The sequence below is a fragment of the Muscardinus avellanarius genome, assembly GCF_963383645.1.
Source record: "Muscardinus avellanarius genome assembly, chromosome: 4".
Taxonomy (NCBI): domain Eukaryota; kingdom Metazoa; phylum Chordata; class Mammalia; order Rodentia; family Gliridae; genus Muscardinus; species Muscardinus avellanarius.
The window spans coordinates 93,278,225-93,297,658 of record NC_137789.1 but is presented as its reverse complement, the minus strand read 5'-3'; the positions used below and the strand labels follow the sequence as shown (position 1 = coordinate 93,297,658).

General features: G+C 42.1%; 1 protein-coding gene across 21 annotated transcripts in view; it reads left to right on the top strand.

The window, feature by feature from the left end:
- Positions 1-19,434, top strand: part of KCNMA1 (potassium calcium-activated channel subfamily M alpha 1) — a gene marked incomplete at both ends in the record, with an annotated part of 759,101 nt that overhangs the window by 652,356 nt on the left and 87,311 nt on the right. For 17 of the 21 annotated variants that reach the window (XM_080693568.1, XM_080693563.1, XM_080693576.1 and 14 more), the window contains one exon: positions 13,650-13,743. In XM_080693568.1, coding sequence (XP_080549694.1) covers positions 13,650-13,743 — 94 coding nt within the window. Of the gene's footprint in view, positions 1-9,208; positions 9,296-13,649; positions 13,744-19,434 lie in introns of all 21 variants that reach the window. The other 4 variants (XM_080693572.1, XM_080693566.1, XM_080693578.1 and 1 more) reach the window with 1 other exon arrangement.

Genomic DNA, 19,434 nt, shown 5'->3' with positions numbered 1-19,434 from the left:
GCAAGCACTGGGTGGTGTTTTTATATTTTGTCTTTTTTTTATCTTTTCACTTTTTATTCACCATTTAGATTTCTTCTTTTGTGAGCTACCAATTCAAAAAATTCTTAGCATCTTTTTCTCGAGTTGTCTATTTTAATGATTGCTAGATCTTTATAAAGTCTAGTTATGAGCTCTAGACATAGCTTCTTTTGTTAATGGTTATCCATTACCGTGTTTGTTGTTAAATTGCTCCAGTTGTTTTGTCTTTTTAAAAAATTATGGATTTCAATGAGTTTTCATGTAAAAGTCAAACCCTGATGACTTTCCTACCAATTCTCTCCATAGCAGAGGGTACCAACTGCTAGATGAAGACAGGAAATAACCTAAGAACCAATCTGTAAGCAGCCATCCTCCTGAGTTTCATAGGATCCTTTTCCAAGGTGTTCAATAACTTTGTTTTCCTTTTGAATCCACTCCCCAGGATTAAAAATCAGGCCTCTAGATTGGATACAGAGGCACATGCCTACAATTTTACTATTCGGAAGGTTGAGACAAAAGGATAGCAGGATCTAGGCTAGCCTTGGCAAATTAGGGGGACCCTGTTTAAAAATTAAAAAAATAAAAGGGTATGCGGGTATAGACAATCCCTGAGTTCAATACTTGGACACACACACACACACACACACACACACATACACACACTCCAAGACTTCCAGTGGAAGGGGAAGACCACTTAGACCATTGCAAGGGGCTCCTTGTTTTAATTTCTTTCAATTCTGTGTGTGTCTTATCTTGAATCCTTGTAACTTTTAAGCAGCCAGAAAGAAAGTAGGCTGAGCTAGGCAGTTTTGATAGACATTTTCAAGGTATAAGCCCCACCCACTATCATCTTTGAAATTGAGTATTTAAAATGAAGGAAAAGGAGCCCGGTGTGGTAGCACACACTTGTAATCTCAGTGCTTGGGAGGCTGAGACAGGAGGATCACACAGGTTCAAAGCCACCAGCCTCAGCTACTTAGTAGGCTCTCAGCAACTTAGTGAGACCCTGTTTCTAAATAAAATATAAAATAGGTCTGAGAGTATAGCCTGGAGGTAGGAGGCCCCTGGATATCATCCCAGTACCACACACAAAAAAGTTAAAATGATAGAAAAGTAACTTCCAGAGGATCTAGGTTGTCATCAGATGTTATCCGAATTCTGTCATTTGAAGAGCCTTACTCTATCTTCCCCCTTTCTCTCCAGCTTCACCCTCAGATACATTTACCTGCCCTAGCAAAACTAATTTTCTTATAGTTTTTAGTATCTTCCAACCTTCTTGTCTCTGTACAAACTGTGCCCCAACCTGGCATGTCCTTCACCATTTTATTGCCACAACTTAGTTTATTCATATGGCTCCAGGGCCACTGTGCACCAGGGCTTGTGCTCAGCCCTGAGGGTCACAGACAAGTCAGGCTGACATTACCACTCATCCTATTGTTTCAAGTCATCTTTTTCTTCCTCTGTGCCATTGTCTAAGGCATTTTATTTTGCCCTAGCTTGACTGTATCATACAGCATCTTTTGTACTGTTGTGTATATATAACTTGTGAATTACTACTGTCTATTGTTTTGATGCCATTGTCTCATTTCTTTAGCTAGACTTGTAGTTCTCTTATTATCTATCTTTGAAAAGACTTAAAAGAAAAGAAAAAACTGATGCCCCCAATATTTTAACTGAATGGGTCTAGGGTGGGACTCAAGCATTTATAGATATACTATAAAGATCCTCAGTTCTCAGGGTTTAGAAGCACTGAGATAAACCATAATTTTCTTGGCCTAGGAATTGTGCTTTCCCTATTTTGTAGCTCTTTTGGGTTGAGTCTGGTGGGAAGTGTTGGATAATAATTATCTGTGGCTGGATAGCTATGAAGTCCTTGGTCCATGTCTGACTCCTATGATATCTGCCAAGTAACAGTAGTATCTTGCCCAGAATCCTTACAAATCAGTCGAAAAGGCACTTGTAATGAATGCCGGTCTCTGAGGAGGGGCAGTTCTGTGAAGGCCACACAGTTGTTCCAAGCCAGGCCTAGAACAAGGCTCCTGACCTCAGGCAGCGTTTCTCCCTTCTGCAGTGCCACCTCTCTGGCTGCTAAGAGCAATTTATTAGGAATCAAAATAGCGAGAGAATCAACTGTAAGATCCATACACCACTGTAGAGGAGCTTAAAAGTCTAGTTGGGGGAATAGGAGATGTTGGAAGGATAAACAGTTAATACAACAAAACAAGGAAGTGTTCGGGCATGAGAAGAGGTGTCCAACGAAAGGCAGGAACCTACTTTACTACTGTCCTTTGGGAAGGTTTTATAGACGGGGGCAGCCTAGCCTATTTCTCAAAGAGGTGGGCAGTAGTTAGGTGAAGGAAGGCATGGTGGAGGACTTGTGAAGGAGTCACTGCCTCCCTACTCACCTTTCCCTGTCTCTTCTACCATGTGTCAACCTCATGACTTCCAGAAAGCCAAGGGAAAGTGCCCTTTACAGTCAGGTGGCACCAATTTCCTATAATTTAGAGGAAACCCCAGGTTTCCCCCATGTTTCCATCTGACTTCCATTTGTTATTGCCCTGCATGATCCCAGCCTTCTCCATTGAGCCCATTCAAAGGTATCCCATTCTTGCGTAGTTTTATGATGCTTAGCAAATCCAATCACTGGAGCCATATAAAACACAGGACAAAGATGATAGTCAAATGCAGTGCAAAGGATGCATTGAGAGTGGGGTTCCCCCCTCACTCAAGTGCTAGAATACACCTTAAGAGTGAAACCTATTTAAATAGAACCTCATCAAGGCACAGGCTGGCACTGTAGACAAGGACCCTGAACAGAGAGTTACTACTACTTGAGCTGCCCCAAGCTCAGAAATAATCATGGATAACATTATAGTAAGAGCATACTGGAAACTCTTCTAAGTGCCTTTCACGTGTTCAGTTCACTTTTACAATAACCCTTTGAGCTATGTACTCCAGTTATTCACCTTGTATAGAGGAGAAAACTGAAGTTAGATAATTTGCCAAATATCTAGGTTTAGATCCAGCAGGGTGGCTTTAAAGCTTTTGTGTTTAACTCTCACCTTTCTTGTAACTCAATATCAGTTGACATTTGAGAAAGATGTCCCATGTCCTGACGTCCTTATCTCAGGGATGGTACGTACACCTGGATGTCACTGGAGCCAGGGACAGAAAGTAACACAGGGTCCCTGCATCTTCCTGGAGGCACAGTAGGCAGCAGTGGGATACTTGACTTGCTTGTAAGCCTATGCCCATGAGACAGGTATCCTTCTGGAATGGGGGTCCTGTGTTCTGCAAAATTTTAAAATATAAGTTACAATAGTTAGGGATGCAGCAGTGTTGGAGCACTTGCCTAGTGTGTGGGAGGCCCTGGGCTCAGTCCCCAGCACCACAATAAAATAAAATAAAATAAAAGTTAGAAATCCATCTTTTTATGAGCAAACTTGGGACTTAAAGATTGTCCCACACGTAGCACTCTGTAGGCCAGCAGGGTAGGCTGAGCAGAGCACACCGATTTCAGGTTTTGGTTCATACTGGTTATCACATTGAATCCCCCAGAATCTCTGCAACTCGGGGTCCTCATCTGTGAAGCAGGGAAGACAACAGATCTCACCGCACTGGAGTATTGAGTAGCTGGTCTGAGAGCACAGCTGTAGAGAGGGTCAGAGCTGGGACTTGGGCAGGTGGCCTGCTTTTAGAAGTGTATATTCTCAGACTGTTCTCATGTGCAGAATTATGTTGGTGAATAATCTGGATTACAATCAGAAGACCCAGCCTCTGGTTCCAAGTTTGTATATTAGTGAGGTCTTGAGCCCAGAGAGGGTGAAGGTAGCGCACTGTGGACCCCTTCAGCCCTTCTTCCATTGCAGGGAAGGCTGAGCAGAGCATACCAGTTGCATTTGCCAACTTGTTTCCCAGCTGCATTGACTAGAGAAGGGCCCCCCATGTGCTAGCATTTTAAAATGTTGCATAGGATGTGTAGATTATAAATTACAGTAGAAATAGCTAATGATTTTATGGTTCAGGAACATCTTTAGAAGGTGACTATGTCCTTAAGAAATAGACTAAATGCTGCATTTAGTGTAAAATCACAATCCAGACCAGTCTTTACCTCCCAAGGTTAAAAATGTACTATATTTCTAAAGTGTTCTGGCAGAACATTCTTCATCGGGCACCTGGGTTGCACTAAAAATCCATGCATTTTACCTTTATCTGAGTTTCAGAGAAAGTATCAGCACAACTATCTGGGATATGTGTTAGAATTTTAAGGGGCTCTTAACACAACTGGCTCAATGGAAGAAGCAGTATTTATGGATGAGCAATAAGGATGATGTTAATTATAATGGAATTTATCTGTATAACATTGTAGGGTTTAGCAAACAGTTTCACATATACACAGATTCTAGGCTAGTCTTCAAGTAGCAGAATCGTTGGGGCAAACATTAATTTAAAAGATGTAAATAGCAAAGTGAAGATGAAAATGAAAATATGATTGACATCTTCTGGCAGTCATGTTTATTTGAAGCTGCTTAGGAGGAAGGGGGATAAGCAGAGGGAAAAAAAAAAAAGATTTGAGTCAAAACATATAAGCAAATAAAAACTTTCACCCCAGAGTGAAAATGTAAACCAGCATTGTGTTAAGCAAGAGAATTGATGTGGGGTTGAAGTAAAGTCCACAAGCGACCTGACCCCTTCTTTCTTTTCTTTTTCTCACCCTGGGCAGGTGGCAAATCTCAGATTCCTGAGGCAGCGTGATCTTTTCTCCACTCCTTTGGATGTCTGACAATTTGCAAATCCAGGAGGGATCTTTGGTTGCGAGGGCCCTCCTTAACAATCTCATGCATATCAGCATGAGATGATCCAAAGAAATAACTCCTGCCTTAGCTTTGTCTTGACCAGTTCTGCAGGTGGTTAAGACCAGCACCTCTAATGCCTTGAAAAATGGATAGGACCAGGCTGGGGCCAGGGTCAGGGATACAGGATATGAAGCGTTTGCCAAATTTAAGGATATCAAAACCCTCAGAAATCAAGATAAATGAAAGTCTCATTCAATACCTTTAAATGTCAAAATTAAAAAAAAAAGGATCCCACGACGAATAACAAGATTTCCTCGTTTTAAATGAAAATATTGTAAATAGTGACTTTAACACTAGTATTTGAGCAAGGAAGAATTTCAGTAGGGGTGAAAACACTAAGAACCACAGGAAACTAGTGTCTGCCATAAGCAGCATTCAGCATCTTATAGACATTTTTCTCTTGATAAATATTAGAGGGAACTGATTTGACCTACAGTAAATCCAAGTGTATTTGCTAATAAACCATATTAGAAAAAAGGTCCTTTCCATGTGTAATAAGTCCCATTGCAGTCCATTGTGCTTTGTTAAGCTGTAGCTTGAGATTGTAATCTCTATATTCAGAATGATTACTTTAGATACAGAGCTCACAAAGATCTGCATTAACTTAAAAAAAAACACAAATGAGCATGCTTTTGTCTATTAAGTATCATTGCTTTGTAGACTCCAGCTGATGATTTTATTAAGTATACTGCAGGAAGGGAAAAATCAAGGATAATTATAAATTCATAAATACATAATTCATTGGCATAAAATGATTTTAATGGGATAAACGTGGAATTATCTATGTCTTCAAGAAAATAACAGAGATGTTCTGATTAAGCCCATAATCTGGTGTATATGAAATTGTAGCCAAACTGATGGGGCACATTTTCTTTTCTGAAACTACCTTTGATAAGAAATGCATTACAAACTCATCAGTTTGGCTTCCTGTTAACAAAGAGACAGCAGCCGTCTGGATCATTCTGGATTCACAGTGAAACTGCCACACCATGTATCCTCTAACTAAAGCTGTGTAAGTTTGACAAGGGGCAGATGAATCCAGGAGTTATTGTGCAGGGGTTTAAATCTATGCGGCAGCTGACGGTTGAAATAATCATCTATATATCGCTCTGAGCTAGCTGGGGAAAGGTTGAAGCTGTATATTTTCAACATATCTAGTCTAATGGTTAATCTGTTGTCTTGTATGGGCTCTCGCAGGGTGGACTGGCAGCACACGCTGACAGCTTCGAGAAATTACTCACGGTAGATGTGCTCTGCCTGGATCCTCAAAGCAGTGGGTGGATGAATCGAACTTAAGTTGGAAAATGGGAAACTCACCTGATCCAAGTCCTCAGACTCGAGAGGACCAGTAGGGCTAATAGCAGGTCGAGTGGGACATTAGAGTCACTAAATGACCTCACTTTCTCAGATCTGTACCCTTCAACTGGAATCCTTATGCATTTCATGTTATAGAAAATATTTTTACTAGACTTTTTTCTTCAGTCATTAAAAATGTAACCTAGTTTGTGGACTTCACAAAAACATATTTTAGGTGACAGTTTGCTGACCCCTGAATGAGAGAAAGGGAGGAAGAAGGCAGCTAGTGGTATCGGGGATCTGGCGAGTTACATCCCCCCTCTAGGAATTGTCGTTCACAATCATGCACCATACATACTGGGGTTGCAAGTAAGAGTCAGGTCACCTTTGAAAAGCCTTGATCATCTGGTCCATGTCAGGAGTGAGAGGAGGGAGGGAAGAAGAGTTGGGAAGGGGCTGTTTTTACTGGACTCAGTATATCCCTTCCAGTTTGATTAAAGAAAGACAGAAATCTCTCCCATCTCCTACTAGCTCCCCAGTGCCCAGGCTCCATCACAGCAATTCAGGCTGCTCTTGCACTTTTCATTTTAATTGTACGTTTCCTCTTAGAATTCCATTGTTCATCTCTTGTGCCTCATCTCTAAGAAGCTAATACTTAGTGATCTTTGCTTGAGACTTTTCTTTGCCCTTGAGGCAATAGAAACAGTCTGTTTCAAGAAAAGGAAAAAAAGAAAGAAAAGGGCCAAAGGCACCAGACCTCCAAAAGGAAATTTCTTCCGAATACTGAGCAGAGGAGAATGTGGAACAAGCGATTATAGCTGTTCCAGTGTTCAGGGAAGTTATATGAGCTGAGATTCTAGACTCTGGGGACTTTAACTCCTACCGGGATACATGTAGGACATCATGTAGCTTATAGTTTGGGTTGGAGAGGGGGATGTGTGGGTGCCATGAGAATATCTAATCTACTCAATTTGATGCTAGCTGATCCATCAAGCCACAGTATTTCTGTGGAGAACTATATTCTAGATCCTGTGGATTTTGTTAATATATTTATGTAGCATTTTTCTCTCTCTCCTATGCAGGAGCTGAATTCTTTCATTACTCTGTGTTGATGGACTCAAACTTACACAATTCAGGTCTCCTAGGCAGTGAATAGAGCCAGAAATATACCCTGTGATTAACTTCTACATAACCATTGTTCCTCAAAGTCTCCCTCCCCATTCTCTTATTAGCTCCACAAAAGCCCGAAATGAAAAAGCACCAACATTCCCCCCTTCCCTGCCCCAGCAGCTCACTATGGGCAAGTGTTTTCTGGCCCTTGTTAGTACAGGACTGGCCACTTGGAATTCCTTTTCAATTCTCATTTGATATTATGACAAATTTATTTTTTAACTTAACACCCTCTGGCATCAGTTTCCAAATAAATGTATTTCCTATTTTTCAGCTACAGATTGTGAAATTATCCTGCTGGAAAATGTATATGAAACTGTGATTGTTCAATTTTAGAGTTTTATATGTTTTTGAGATATTATTATTAAGGTTGCTTTTGAGGGGAAGTATCCTTTATCTTTTTATTAATGTCTTACCATTTGCCATGATCTTTAAAAATACCTTCATAGATTGATTTTAGTATGAATTTTGCAAAGTGATCTTAGTGATGATATCCCAAGACTGTCAGATGAGAAACTCTTATTCCAAATATATCACCTGCTTTAAGCTCTGGCATTGAGCTGCCCACTGTCTCTCTTGAAACAGAACTTGGCTCTGACTTACCTTGTCCCAGCCTTGCCTAGTTTATCATCATTATTGAAGGGCACATGATATTCCCAACCAAGGGATTCATCTATAAAACAACAGCCAAGTGCTTCTTTAAAACAAATATAATACCCAACTCACAACTTTATTTATTTATTTATTTATTTATTTATTTATTTATTTATTTCTGTGTGTGTATGTGTGTGTCTTGGTGTGTGTGTGTGTTGCTGAAGGTTGAACCCAGGACCTTGAGCATGCTAAGCAAGTGTCCTACCATTGAGCTACATCTTCAGTGCTACACATGTTATTTCTGAGAAATGGCATATACCCAAGGCATTTAAGGCAAGTTAAGAGCAATATCACAACAAAGGGAGCTGATCAAGCCCAGGGTCTAAGATGAAAGGCAATAGTTTAGCTGGGTGTTGTGGCACATGTCTATAACCCAGTACTTGTGAGGCTGAGACAAGAAGATCACAGGTTCAAGACCATTCTCAGCAATTTAGGCAGACTCTCAGCAACTTAGTGAGACCCTGTTTCAAAATAAAAAATAAGAAGGGCTGGGGGTGTAGTTTGGAGGATTTGATCCCCAATATTTTCCCACACAAAAGCAATAGTTTAACATTGAGGGATGATGACTTAGAAGATTAATTTTATTGAAGACTATCAATTTGGTGAGGCTCTCAGCAACTTAGCAAGGCCCTGTTTCCAAATAAAAAGTATAAAAGAGCTAGAGGGTATGGCCCAGAGGTAGAATGCCCCTTAGGTTCTATCCTCAACCCTACAAATAGAAGAGAAAAAAGAATATGAAGTAATCCCATAGGATTTTTTCTAGTAGTTTTCAGGAGAAGATGGGTCTGATCCACTGCTAAGCTGGGTTTTCTTTGTATGTGTGTAGGTTGTTGGGTAGAAGGTGAACTCTGTACATTTCTTGGAAATTATTGCGAAAGGAGATTGTCTTTTAGATTTTTTTATTTTCCAGTATTTTTTTTATTGGTGCACTGTATTCATACATCATAGTGGGATACAAACTTTTGTAGACAGTCTTTTAGATTTTATGGATACTATCCCTAACTGACATTGATGACAATAATGCAACAAAAAGAATTTTAGGAAATCATCAGAGTTAAAGAAAAAAAATAACCCTGCACTTCATCTGTGAGGGAGAACTGTCCATTTTAATCCCAAGCTATGATTCTCTGAAATGTTAAATTAGTTTGGAACTTTGTAATGAAAAACTCCACTAAGGATTAACTCTCATTTCTTTTCTCCTCATTGTTTGGCAGTCAAGGTTCAAGCTAGATCACGCTATCACAAAGACCCATTTGAGTTCAAGAACGCAACTCCCAGTTCTCGGCTTGTGACTGAGCCAGGTGAAGGAGTGCTGGGCCCCGTCCCAGTGTTTAACAATTGTCCTGCACCCCCTCGGCGTTCCACGTTAACATGCTGAGCTCACTTGAAGGAGGGAGATGTAGTACTGTGGATTTCAGCATGCATTTAGCTTGTTGAGCAGCAAAATGCCACACAGAAAAACCATAAAAGAACAATAAATAATCATTAAAATGACCCCACCTTCAAACTAGCAGCTTGCCTCAGACTTGGGTCAGAAGCCCTGTTAGCTAGATGGCTTTGTGTTCGAGCCACTTTGCATGACTCTTACTCTGAGTGATTCCAGTGTGAATATGACATTACTAATGACCTGCTAAGTGTGTACAGATGTGGGTTTCTCCAGATGTGGTGATTAATAACGTAATGGAGATAGCTGGTTGACTCATGTTTATGGGTTGTTTGCCTTTTATGACTTTTCTGAGTTTATTTGCTTTGAACTGTTTTTTAACTCCAGCCAACAAATTCACCTTTATGTCTCTTAATCTCACTGGGGAAGCAGAGAAGAGGGACTGTGCCCCAGGCTGGAGCTGGCCGTTGGGTCCATCACATACATGCATCGGACTATTTGGGAAAGTTACAATCCTTGTCCCATTTAATTTCAAGGACCCATAAAGAAGGGCTGGTGGACCCTGACACAATATTTGCAGCCTGGATGGGCAGATAAAGAAAGATATTTCTTTTTTAAAAAAAATCTAGTAAAATATATGATCATTTTGAAGTAAGCCCAGAACTCTGGCCAGTGTTTCTGGAAGACGTTGCCTTACTCTTGCTCAAAAACAGAATGCTGATGAAAAGCCGAGTGAAATGTTGTTACAGATGTTCAGCTCTGCATTAAGGCTGTTGGAATTACCACCACATCTTAAATCAATTCCCAGAACATTGTCTGGAGGTTATGTCATTGAAATAATGAATCCTCTTTAGTCAAGTATAAGCAAACATGCTAAAACATCATTGTAACTTTAAATTAAACTCCAGCGCAAACCAGGGGATCTGAAGCCTCATTAGACTCGCCTGACATTTTTCTAGCACCGAGCCTTCCCAAACTGTAAAACTGTTAGATTCAGTGCCTATTAGACAAGGGAGCGCTGGGAAGTTACAACAGAACATTAAGTGTTATGCTTAGGGATGTGCAAACACAAGCCCTTGAATTTTATGAGTACTTGGAGACTGGATGGAGTTCAGCTCCTATAAAAATTCCATGTTAGATTCCTGAACTTGTTTGTGCTTTAAAGAAGCTGGTAAGTCAGGTTTCTTTAAAGGATCACATATTCAAGTGGTTCCCGCTGCATGAAGGTAAGTGAAAACTCAAGGCACAGAGCTATACTGCAATTAGCCAAAAAGCAGGCTAGATACGAGCCTGTAAATGCACATTGTCATGAGCGGCTCATTCAACACATTTGTCTTTCATTGAAAGTAAGTAAATTTAGGTCTCCTTTTTAATTCTGTTTTTTATTCCTCTCATGTAGTCACAGAAGTCATGAAATGAAAATTATATTTTATGGCTTAACTGGAAGTTTTCCTCAATCTGCTTTCTTTAAATTTGCAGAAATTGATAGAATCCATATAAAGGATAATAATTAAATACGGTTTATATCCTACTTATGAAAAAGAAGCCATCTCTGCTTCCTTTATGAGACCTAAGCTCTATGACATGGTCTCCATTATACAACATTTATATATTTAAGCCAGAGACATTTTCCCCCATTTCTTCAGGGAATAGCCTTCTAGTTCCCGAGTTAAGGAGAAAGGATTGAACAGAGTTTCTTTTCAAAGAACAAATCCCAGTTTAAATGCAGTATGATTATGATGGATGATCTCTCTGAGTTGCAATGAAAATAAATAGTTCCCTTGCATAGAAGATGGCAAAACTTTAGTACCAGAATGTGGTTTCTCCCTGGAGCTGTCTAACATGCATTAACATGTGAGAATCCCATCTGAAAACCAGTGCAAGTGAACAGCCGGTGACAAGGTGCAAGGACAATGGACACTTGACCCATGGGGATCATCTACTGTGGGCCTAGTGCAAATGGGGAAGCAGAAATTAAGCAAAATGATCCATCAGAAAGTGGCTCCTGTCCAGGCCGTAGCTAATATCGACTCATTTGGTAACTGGACGTGACCACAGTAACACTTGGTGGCCTTTAATAAAGCTGGCCATATTGGGCTCAGTTCAATAGAAGATCCTTTTGGATAGTGTACTGTAACCTTAAAAAGATTGGTGTGAAAGAGAACCCAGCTTGCACTCTCACTAGACCCACTCACAGGCACACACACAAGCACGCGTGTGGTCTTAGTCTAGTTTGCCTTGCAACTCATCCAGGTCACTCCGAATACAAAACAACACTCACCAGTGGCCCATATTAAAAGGTGACCGTGTTTTATGGACAGAGTCGGTGTGATTCTTTCTACTCCATCCTAAGATAGAGAAAGTGTAAAACTACACACACACACACACACACACACACACACACACACACACACTTCTACCCCATGATTGCCTGGTATGCCTAGTCTCCTATCCTCTGAAAGGAAGATGAATTCAGGTCAAGCTCAGAGTGCCTGTTTGCTTGCGAAGAGATGCATATCAACCCGAAGTGATTTTTTTCAATACCATTTATGTGGCTTGTATTTATTTCCTTTAATCTTTTAAGTGCTGTTTAGTCTCTGGGTGATTTGCTGTGGATACTCATTTCTGATAAGATGCAATATCCTCCCAGCCACACAGTCCCCATCTGGAGCACTAAGTGACTGATACACGGTCACAGCCCAAGCAGAGCCCGAGGGAGCAGGTGGGGTGGTGAGCAGGCCATGGACCTTGCAGGTGCAATCTTGCCTCTGTTTCCTCTGGTATCGCTCTCACCTCACACTACATTCTTGTTCCATTTCTTGGGTTGGGCAGAATTAGGCAACCTGAGATTAAACAGTAGAATAGGGGGTGTAAAAAAGTGTGATACTTTAGAGCAAGTTTGAAGGGTGGTTGGATGATTATAATTTCTTTGGTGCCATGTATCATAACCAACTAAATGTATTTAGGGCTTTTGAGGAAGTACGATATAATGCATGCCCTGGTCTGGGCTGGGCTGAGATGGCATTTCTCCCGCATCTAAGACTCATACACTATTAACATGTATCAAGCTTATTTTAATGTTGTCACTGCTAATATTTCTCTTCTTAGCTTTAAGGTAACTGTGCATTCTGAGTTTCAGGGGTGCTTCCTCCTAGTCTGTGTTGCAGTCACCTATCAGAATCCAAGGATCCTATTTTTTCCTTCTCAACCTTACAGCTTTAGCCTGGATTGGGGGCAGGAGGGACGGGGAGAGCAGGACTAGAATTTTCCCACTGATGCCCTTGGGTGACAGGCTGGGTACGCATCTGCTAATTATCAAGTAGCTCTCTTAAAAAGAAGCATGGTGCAGGCTAACTCATCTACAAAGCTTACTAGTGGGTGTCTTTGGGCAAAAACAGTAGAATGTGTTGTGTTGTTTGTGAGTGGAGCTTCCCACTGCTTAGCGATCTGTGTGGTTTAGACATGTGGAAGACAGCCTCTGGTTTCCAGCCCCCTCCACTGCCCTCCATCCTGGCCACCCATCACATCATCCCAGGTATCATTCAGTGGCTACCTCCTCCTCCTTCATCCCTGGGCTCCCAGCCAGCTGGGCTCTCCAACCCTGATCCTGTTTCCCTAAGTTAAGCAAGGACCCCACTGGCACAGCCCTGTGGCCCTCTCTCCTGGCTGTTGGGAGGGATAAGAGCTCAGTTGGACTGGGGATTCTAGAGTCCACATGCACAGATGTTCCAGAAACATCAGCATGAAGGCCTAGAATCCTTGCCCCTCTCCAAGGCTCTTTCTCTGGCAAACAGGAATGAGGAACCAGTTCAGTTGGTTCATCTGGAGAAGCAGCAGGCCGGCAGCTATGCAGCTTTTTCAAACACAACTTTATCTCAGATTTTGGTTGTGAGAACTCATTCGATTACTCGGCAAAGTAACCGAAAGTAATTCTAAGAATAATAATTGACCATTCACATATATTTCTGTATGCAGATAAATCATGATCTTTCTTTCTCTCTTTTTATTTTTTATGGTAGTGTATTTATAAAGTGTTTTAGTCTGCTTTAAGTGCATGTTCAAAGGCTGGAGGGTAAAGGGGTGTCGCTTCAACCTTCTCTAAGCCAGCCTCTTTGACTAACACATTTGGTCTCTGTCATTGGGTCCTAAAAGACAGCCATGAATTCCTAGTGAGTGACTGAGCCTTGCGTGTGTGTCCTTTGATATCTTGCCTGTATTTCACAGTCTGCCCTCAAACTGTTCATAATCTCATGAGCTACCTGTATTTCCAGTTGAAGATGAGCAGCCGTCAACACTCTCACCCAAAAAAAAACAACGCAACGGGGGCATGAGGAACTCACCCAACTCCTCGCCTAAGCTGATGAGGTAAGCTGGCCCTGGGCAGGTCCCGGGGTCCTTCTTCTCTTGGCCTGTCCTCCTCCCCACCCTGTGCAGCCCCAGCCCCCCTCCCAGCAAGCCCGGCGGGGGAGGGGAGCAGATCGTTAGATGGCTTCTCAGAGGCTGCGGTATTTATTCTGTCAGCTTGTCAGCAGTTAATGATAGAGCTGAAAAAATTCTGTCATGAAAAACAGTTTGAAAAGCTGTTTGAAAAATACATAGGCTTTAAAGTCTTAGCTGTCACCATGTCCTGTCTGTGTGTAGTTCCTAAACAGCAGTGGCACTAATGACGGCGGGAACCAATCAGAGGAACTCCGTGGTTAGTTTGCCTGTGGCAAGTCTCTTTCTGCTGGAGCCCCTCCGAGGACTGTTTTCTGTACTTAGGGCCATATGTGCGATGTATCATCACAATCAAAAATGAACCTGAAGATTACCTTCCTTTTATCCTGTCGATTGAAATCAAATTTCTGTTAATTGATTTTGACTGATAAAAAAAGTCTAATAATCTGTGGACTTGCCAAAGCAAAGTTCAAAAGTAGTCCAGCTCTGCTCAGGCTAAAAGCAATATTAATTATGAAATATGGCGTGCTTGCTCTCCTTTTTTTCTTTTTTCCCTCCCTCAACCCACCTCTCCTTCCCTTCTTCCCTTCTCTTCTCTTTTTTTTCCTTCTTTCTTTCTTGAACAGACTTTCTCTAAGAAAATAGCAAGTGAAACTGGATATGGACAGAGTTCTGCCTTTCCTCTTCTCAGACTGTTCATCGCTCACTTCCCCTCTGTGCCTTTGATTTGTCATCTACCGATCTCAGCACATACTTCCTCTGACTTCCTAACTCTTAACACCTCAGTGAAATAGGAGTGACTTCAGATTTGCACTGTTCACCGTCAGTGGTCCCCGGATGGCAACACCTGCCACCCTGACAGTACTTCCTTCTTTTTGCTGCCATTGGCCACTCCAATGGTGATCTCTAGTCCCGATTCCATCACTTGCATCTCCCTTGCCCCCACGTCCACCTACGTGGGAAGCGTGAGAGCAGCTTTTCTTCAGTGGTGGGGCTTAGATTCTCAGTCGGAGATCCGCCCAGCCTGACCTCCTTTGCCATTGTGACCATCTACTCTCCATGTGATGCTTCCTTTAGAGTTCTTTGCCTTTTTCTCCACTCAGCCTGGCTCTCTTCTGCTGATTTACATGCTTGTTTACAGTATCAGAGGAGGGAGAAAATGGCACCAACTGCCAGGCTTCTCATTTTTATGACGCCAGTTCTCATACCAACATTTGCTTCCTCTTTCTTCACCTTTACGTAATCGTCTTATTTAATACTAATAGTTTTCTCCATTTAAAAGAGAGTAAAGCCCAAGCTCTTTCTCATGCCTAAATTTAGAGAAGCAAATAAATAAATAAAGAGAAGTCTGAAAAATCTGAAACCTTTGGAGCCAAATTCCCTGTCCCTGTTTGCTATGTAAAGTATGGCTCATTTCTTTGATCTTGAGTAATAATAATTCTGAGGAGTTATACTGTTTTCATATGCTTCAAAGCTGTGTCAAAGTTTTGCTGCTTAAGGGTACTTCTTTATTCTGTTGGCTCTTGGGTACCAAGATGACAGGTCTCCTGTACGAGGTAGAGGCTTTTTCAAGTCGTAGCCTTCAGCAAAACATCAAATTACCAAATCCAGGGTAACATACTTCTACACAAATGCCTTTCCTGTAGATATATTATACCATATATATTAAATACTTTAGTGTTACACGCTACATTTTATGTGCAATAGAAAGTGATGGTTTGAGGTAGCCTTGGGGGGACTTTTTTTCCACAAGCAGAAAAAGCTAGTGTATACCGTATCAAGTATGGTTTTTACAGGACTTTCTGCCCGAAGGCCTTTGTAAATAAGTAATGATCAACAGATTGGCTGTGGGTTTTTGAAAAGCATGCCTATGTCAGTTTGCATGATGGGGGAGAATTTTCAAAGTGGATCTTGCTTTCATTGCCTGCCGGAGAGGGGCTGAGGGAGGCAGTCATCCCAGGCTAGAGCTGTCTGCTCCGTGGTACATCAGAATTGCTAAACCGGGGTCAGGTGGTGAGCTGAAACTTGCCAAGTTACAGAACTTGGGCTTGTCATGCTGGTGCCTCTGGGCTGCAGCTACAACCATAGCTATAGTCACCTGGATGCGTCCTCCCACCTGCACACAATGCTTCAAAGCTGCTCACTGTAGCTAAGTCAGGAGGGCCATCCCAGGAAAAGTCAGGAGATCATAGATACTCCTCTTCGTCCCTGACTTTTTGTGTCCCAGGTGCTCTGCACGCTCTGACTAATGTCAGAGGAGCAAAGATAAGGCCTCTGCTAAGCTCTCTCCACTTGGCTTACATTGGATTTTCTAGCCCTGGCAAGCAGGCTGCTGGGCCCTGGTTTTGCTTAGATGCTTCTTTCTGATTGTCAGAAAACAGGGGCTCACCCAGCTCCTCGTGGCTTTCCCATTTTCTTTCACCTCTCCAACTGTTCCCCTTTCCACTTTTCAGAAGATCAGACTCCCAGGTCCTATTCCTTATGACTCAAAAAATCCATAAAGGAAGCTAATGACTTATTTGAAGTGAGGTTTTCAACCTGAGTTTGTGGCTCACTGTTTGAGCACAATCAATCATTCTGAGCGTGAGCAGGTTTTAGTGGCCTATGTGCGGTGATAGGAACAGCTCCAAGAGAAACCCCAGAGCCCCAAATGGGCCAGGCTGGGCTTTAATTTACCACTGTAGCTTCTGCAAATAAAAAGGCTTCTGCGTGAGGGTTCCTTCCAAATCATCAATGGAGAAATGCTATGGAGACTCTGCACAAATCGTCTTGTCTCCCCTTTGTTTCGATATCAGGCCCACCCTGGTGTTTCAGTGTTGTGTAGTTCTCGACATGGCCATTAGGTGAATAGCTTTGTTTTTGTGTGTCTGGGTCCTGAGGTAGCATGTCCTTTAGTTCCTCTGATTGAGCCAAATGGCATGTGTCTGCTTCCTATGGAGCACACATGGGTAATGATGGACAACCTTGGGCTCACACCCACCTTGGAGGAGTGAGCATGGAGGTCCCCAAGTCCCTTACTCGATCTGCCTATAATCTCCTTTCCTTGCTGGTCACTTGATGTGGAATTATTTAAGGAGCTTCTCCTAGTTTTCCACCCAAATCACCAAGCACCTGTTACCTAGTTCTGCCTACTCAGTGGATTTGCATTTTGCAAGGATAGCCATGTCTTTCCTCAGTTGTAAAGCCCTGGAGGTCAAGAATATTGTCTCTAAATAGCTAAGTCAAGAGTTCTTAATTTGGGGCCTCAGACCTCATTCAAATGAAAGTACTCTAGGGCTGAGGTGTATAGCTTAGTGAAAGAGCACTTGTCTAGCACACAGGAGGCTGCGCGCACACACACACACACACACACACACACACACACACTCTATAAAGGCTCTCTAGGTTACAAAACAGTATAGCAAACTCCATTTTGACTAGAATTAAAGCAGATTCATAGATTTCTGAAGTCCCCAGGATAAAATCACAATCAGTTCATCCCATGAACACCTTGAATTCATAGATTCTTCCACAATGTCGATCTTTCTCCAGAGGAGAGATGGCATAGTGTACATGTCTAGGCTCTCACATTGTGTCCTCAAACAGCACTCTAAGTCACTGTACCTCAGCTGCATGCTTCTCTTCTTTTCTCAGATTAATTCCCATTTGGCCAATGTTTCATGAGAACCTGTTGTGCTCAAGGTGTTGTGGAAGGTCTTTGAGGGATCTAAAGTTAAGTGGATTAGATGAGATCTCAATCTTCAAAAGTACAAGTGTTTAATGTAAGAGATAGACAAGCATCTACAGCACAGCAGAGGAAGAATTAATTGGAGATTCTATTAACATGGGCTGTGAGAACAGGAAGAGCTGGCATTACCTCTGTCTTGTGAGGCTGGGCTGGTTTGTGAAGAAGGGCTCATGGAACCTAGCCATGTAAGAGGAGGAGAATTCTCTGCTAATTGTAGCCCCTGCTCTGGTTTTTGGGTTAGTAGGTGCCAGGCATCATTCCAAGAGCATTATGACTGTAAACTCACTCAGTCCCAGCTATAACTCTATGAGTAGATATTATTTTTTCTCCCATTTTTCAGGTAAGAAAGTTGAGGCAGTGATATGGAAAGTCCAGTATCTCTAGTTATGTGTTAATTAGGAAGATGGAGAAAATAGGAAGAGTGCTCAGGCCATTGTAAGTAGCTGAGTGTGGCTGGAACAAGAGGTCCTTGGAGTGACATCACTGGAGATGAAAATGTGAGAATATTCTGGCACCCAATCTCGAAGGCTTTCATCTGTTGTAGGCATTGGGGAATGAATGCTTGTAGGTTTCTGAGGTAACCACACTCTACCTTGTATTTTGTGAGGATCATTGATTGAAATACACAGACTAGTTTAATATCCTCTATCCAAATCTTTCTGAGACCTTAAACACAAGTGTGAAAGAGAAGGCCCACCCAACTGCAGCCTCTGCTAAGCTCTTTTGGGTGCCAAACAATGGGGGGTTTGCTGTGGAATTGTGGATGAGGCCTTGGCTAGACAGTTTTTCCAAGAAGGACACATAGCATTCCTAATCCAGAGACTCAGAGTAAAGTAGAGAAGCAGAGACCATGAGGATTTATGTTAGGATGTGTCAGGTAGACAATTTATACAAGGAGATAGTGCTCAGCTGGGCCAGTGAGGATAATTGGTAACACCCAAAAAAGAGAAATTGAACACTTTGAGGAGAGTTTCATGTCATGAAACTGAGGAAATATTAGACCTTAGTTTCCTGAATGGGAGGGAAAATATGACTTGAGAAAAACACAGTATCATCTTGGGTATCAGCTGATCATTAGGTGAAATAAACTCATCTGCTTGTTAAGTTTCATCCCCTGTCTTTTGACTCATACCTTCCATGGGAACTTTTCATTAAAACTTCCCACATCAGAGCCTGACAATTGGATTTATTCTGCTAATAGAAAATGGCAAAATGGCCTGAGCCAACTCAGAGCTGGGAGTAGAGTGCCACCCTCAGAAGTTCTTTCACTGGGCAGGAAAGGGAGGGAGGCAGGGCTAAGCAAATTCACTTCCTAATGCATAAGCTAATGGCATATGGCATTCCCCCCATGGGACTGAACAAGAAAGAAGTCATAGGTGCCATGATATGAAGGCGTAGGTGGACTTGACATAGGTCTCTGGGTAGGTTCATGCTCAGCAGAGGGCCATTCCTCTATCCTCTTCTTTTATCAAAAGTGTCTTGTGCAATCTCTGCTAGGACTGAGAAACATGTCAATTCTCCCATGCTGTTTCCCAGACATAAAGGCCGTCATTTCCTTCTTCCTCTGAGAATGTGGATGCTTAACAAAAATGATGTCTTAGGCAGAAACAGGAAACAAAAATTCAGTCAGACCCATAGAAACTGTAAAGGACCCCAATTTTGCCAGGGTGGCTAGGGCCTGGCCTGAAAAATTTTAAAAGTGGCTCTGGGGATGGCCATCCAATGAGTGGTGGGGTAGAGTGGTGGGCAGCTTGTCTCAGGAGTAAAGATCATTATCAATGGACACAGTGTCAACAGATGAGTTAAGGCAGGAGCCAGAATGCAAAAGTCAGGATGCCCGCAAAAAAACGGGAAGGAGAGTATTCGTCCAGAAATAAAAGGTACCCAAAGAT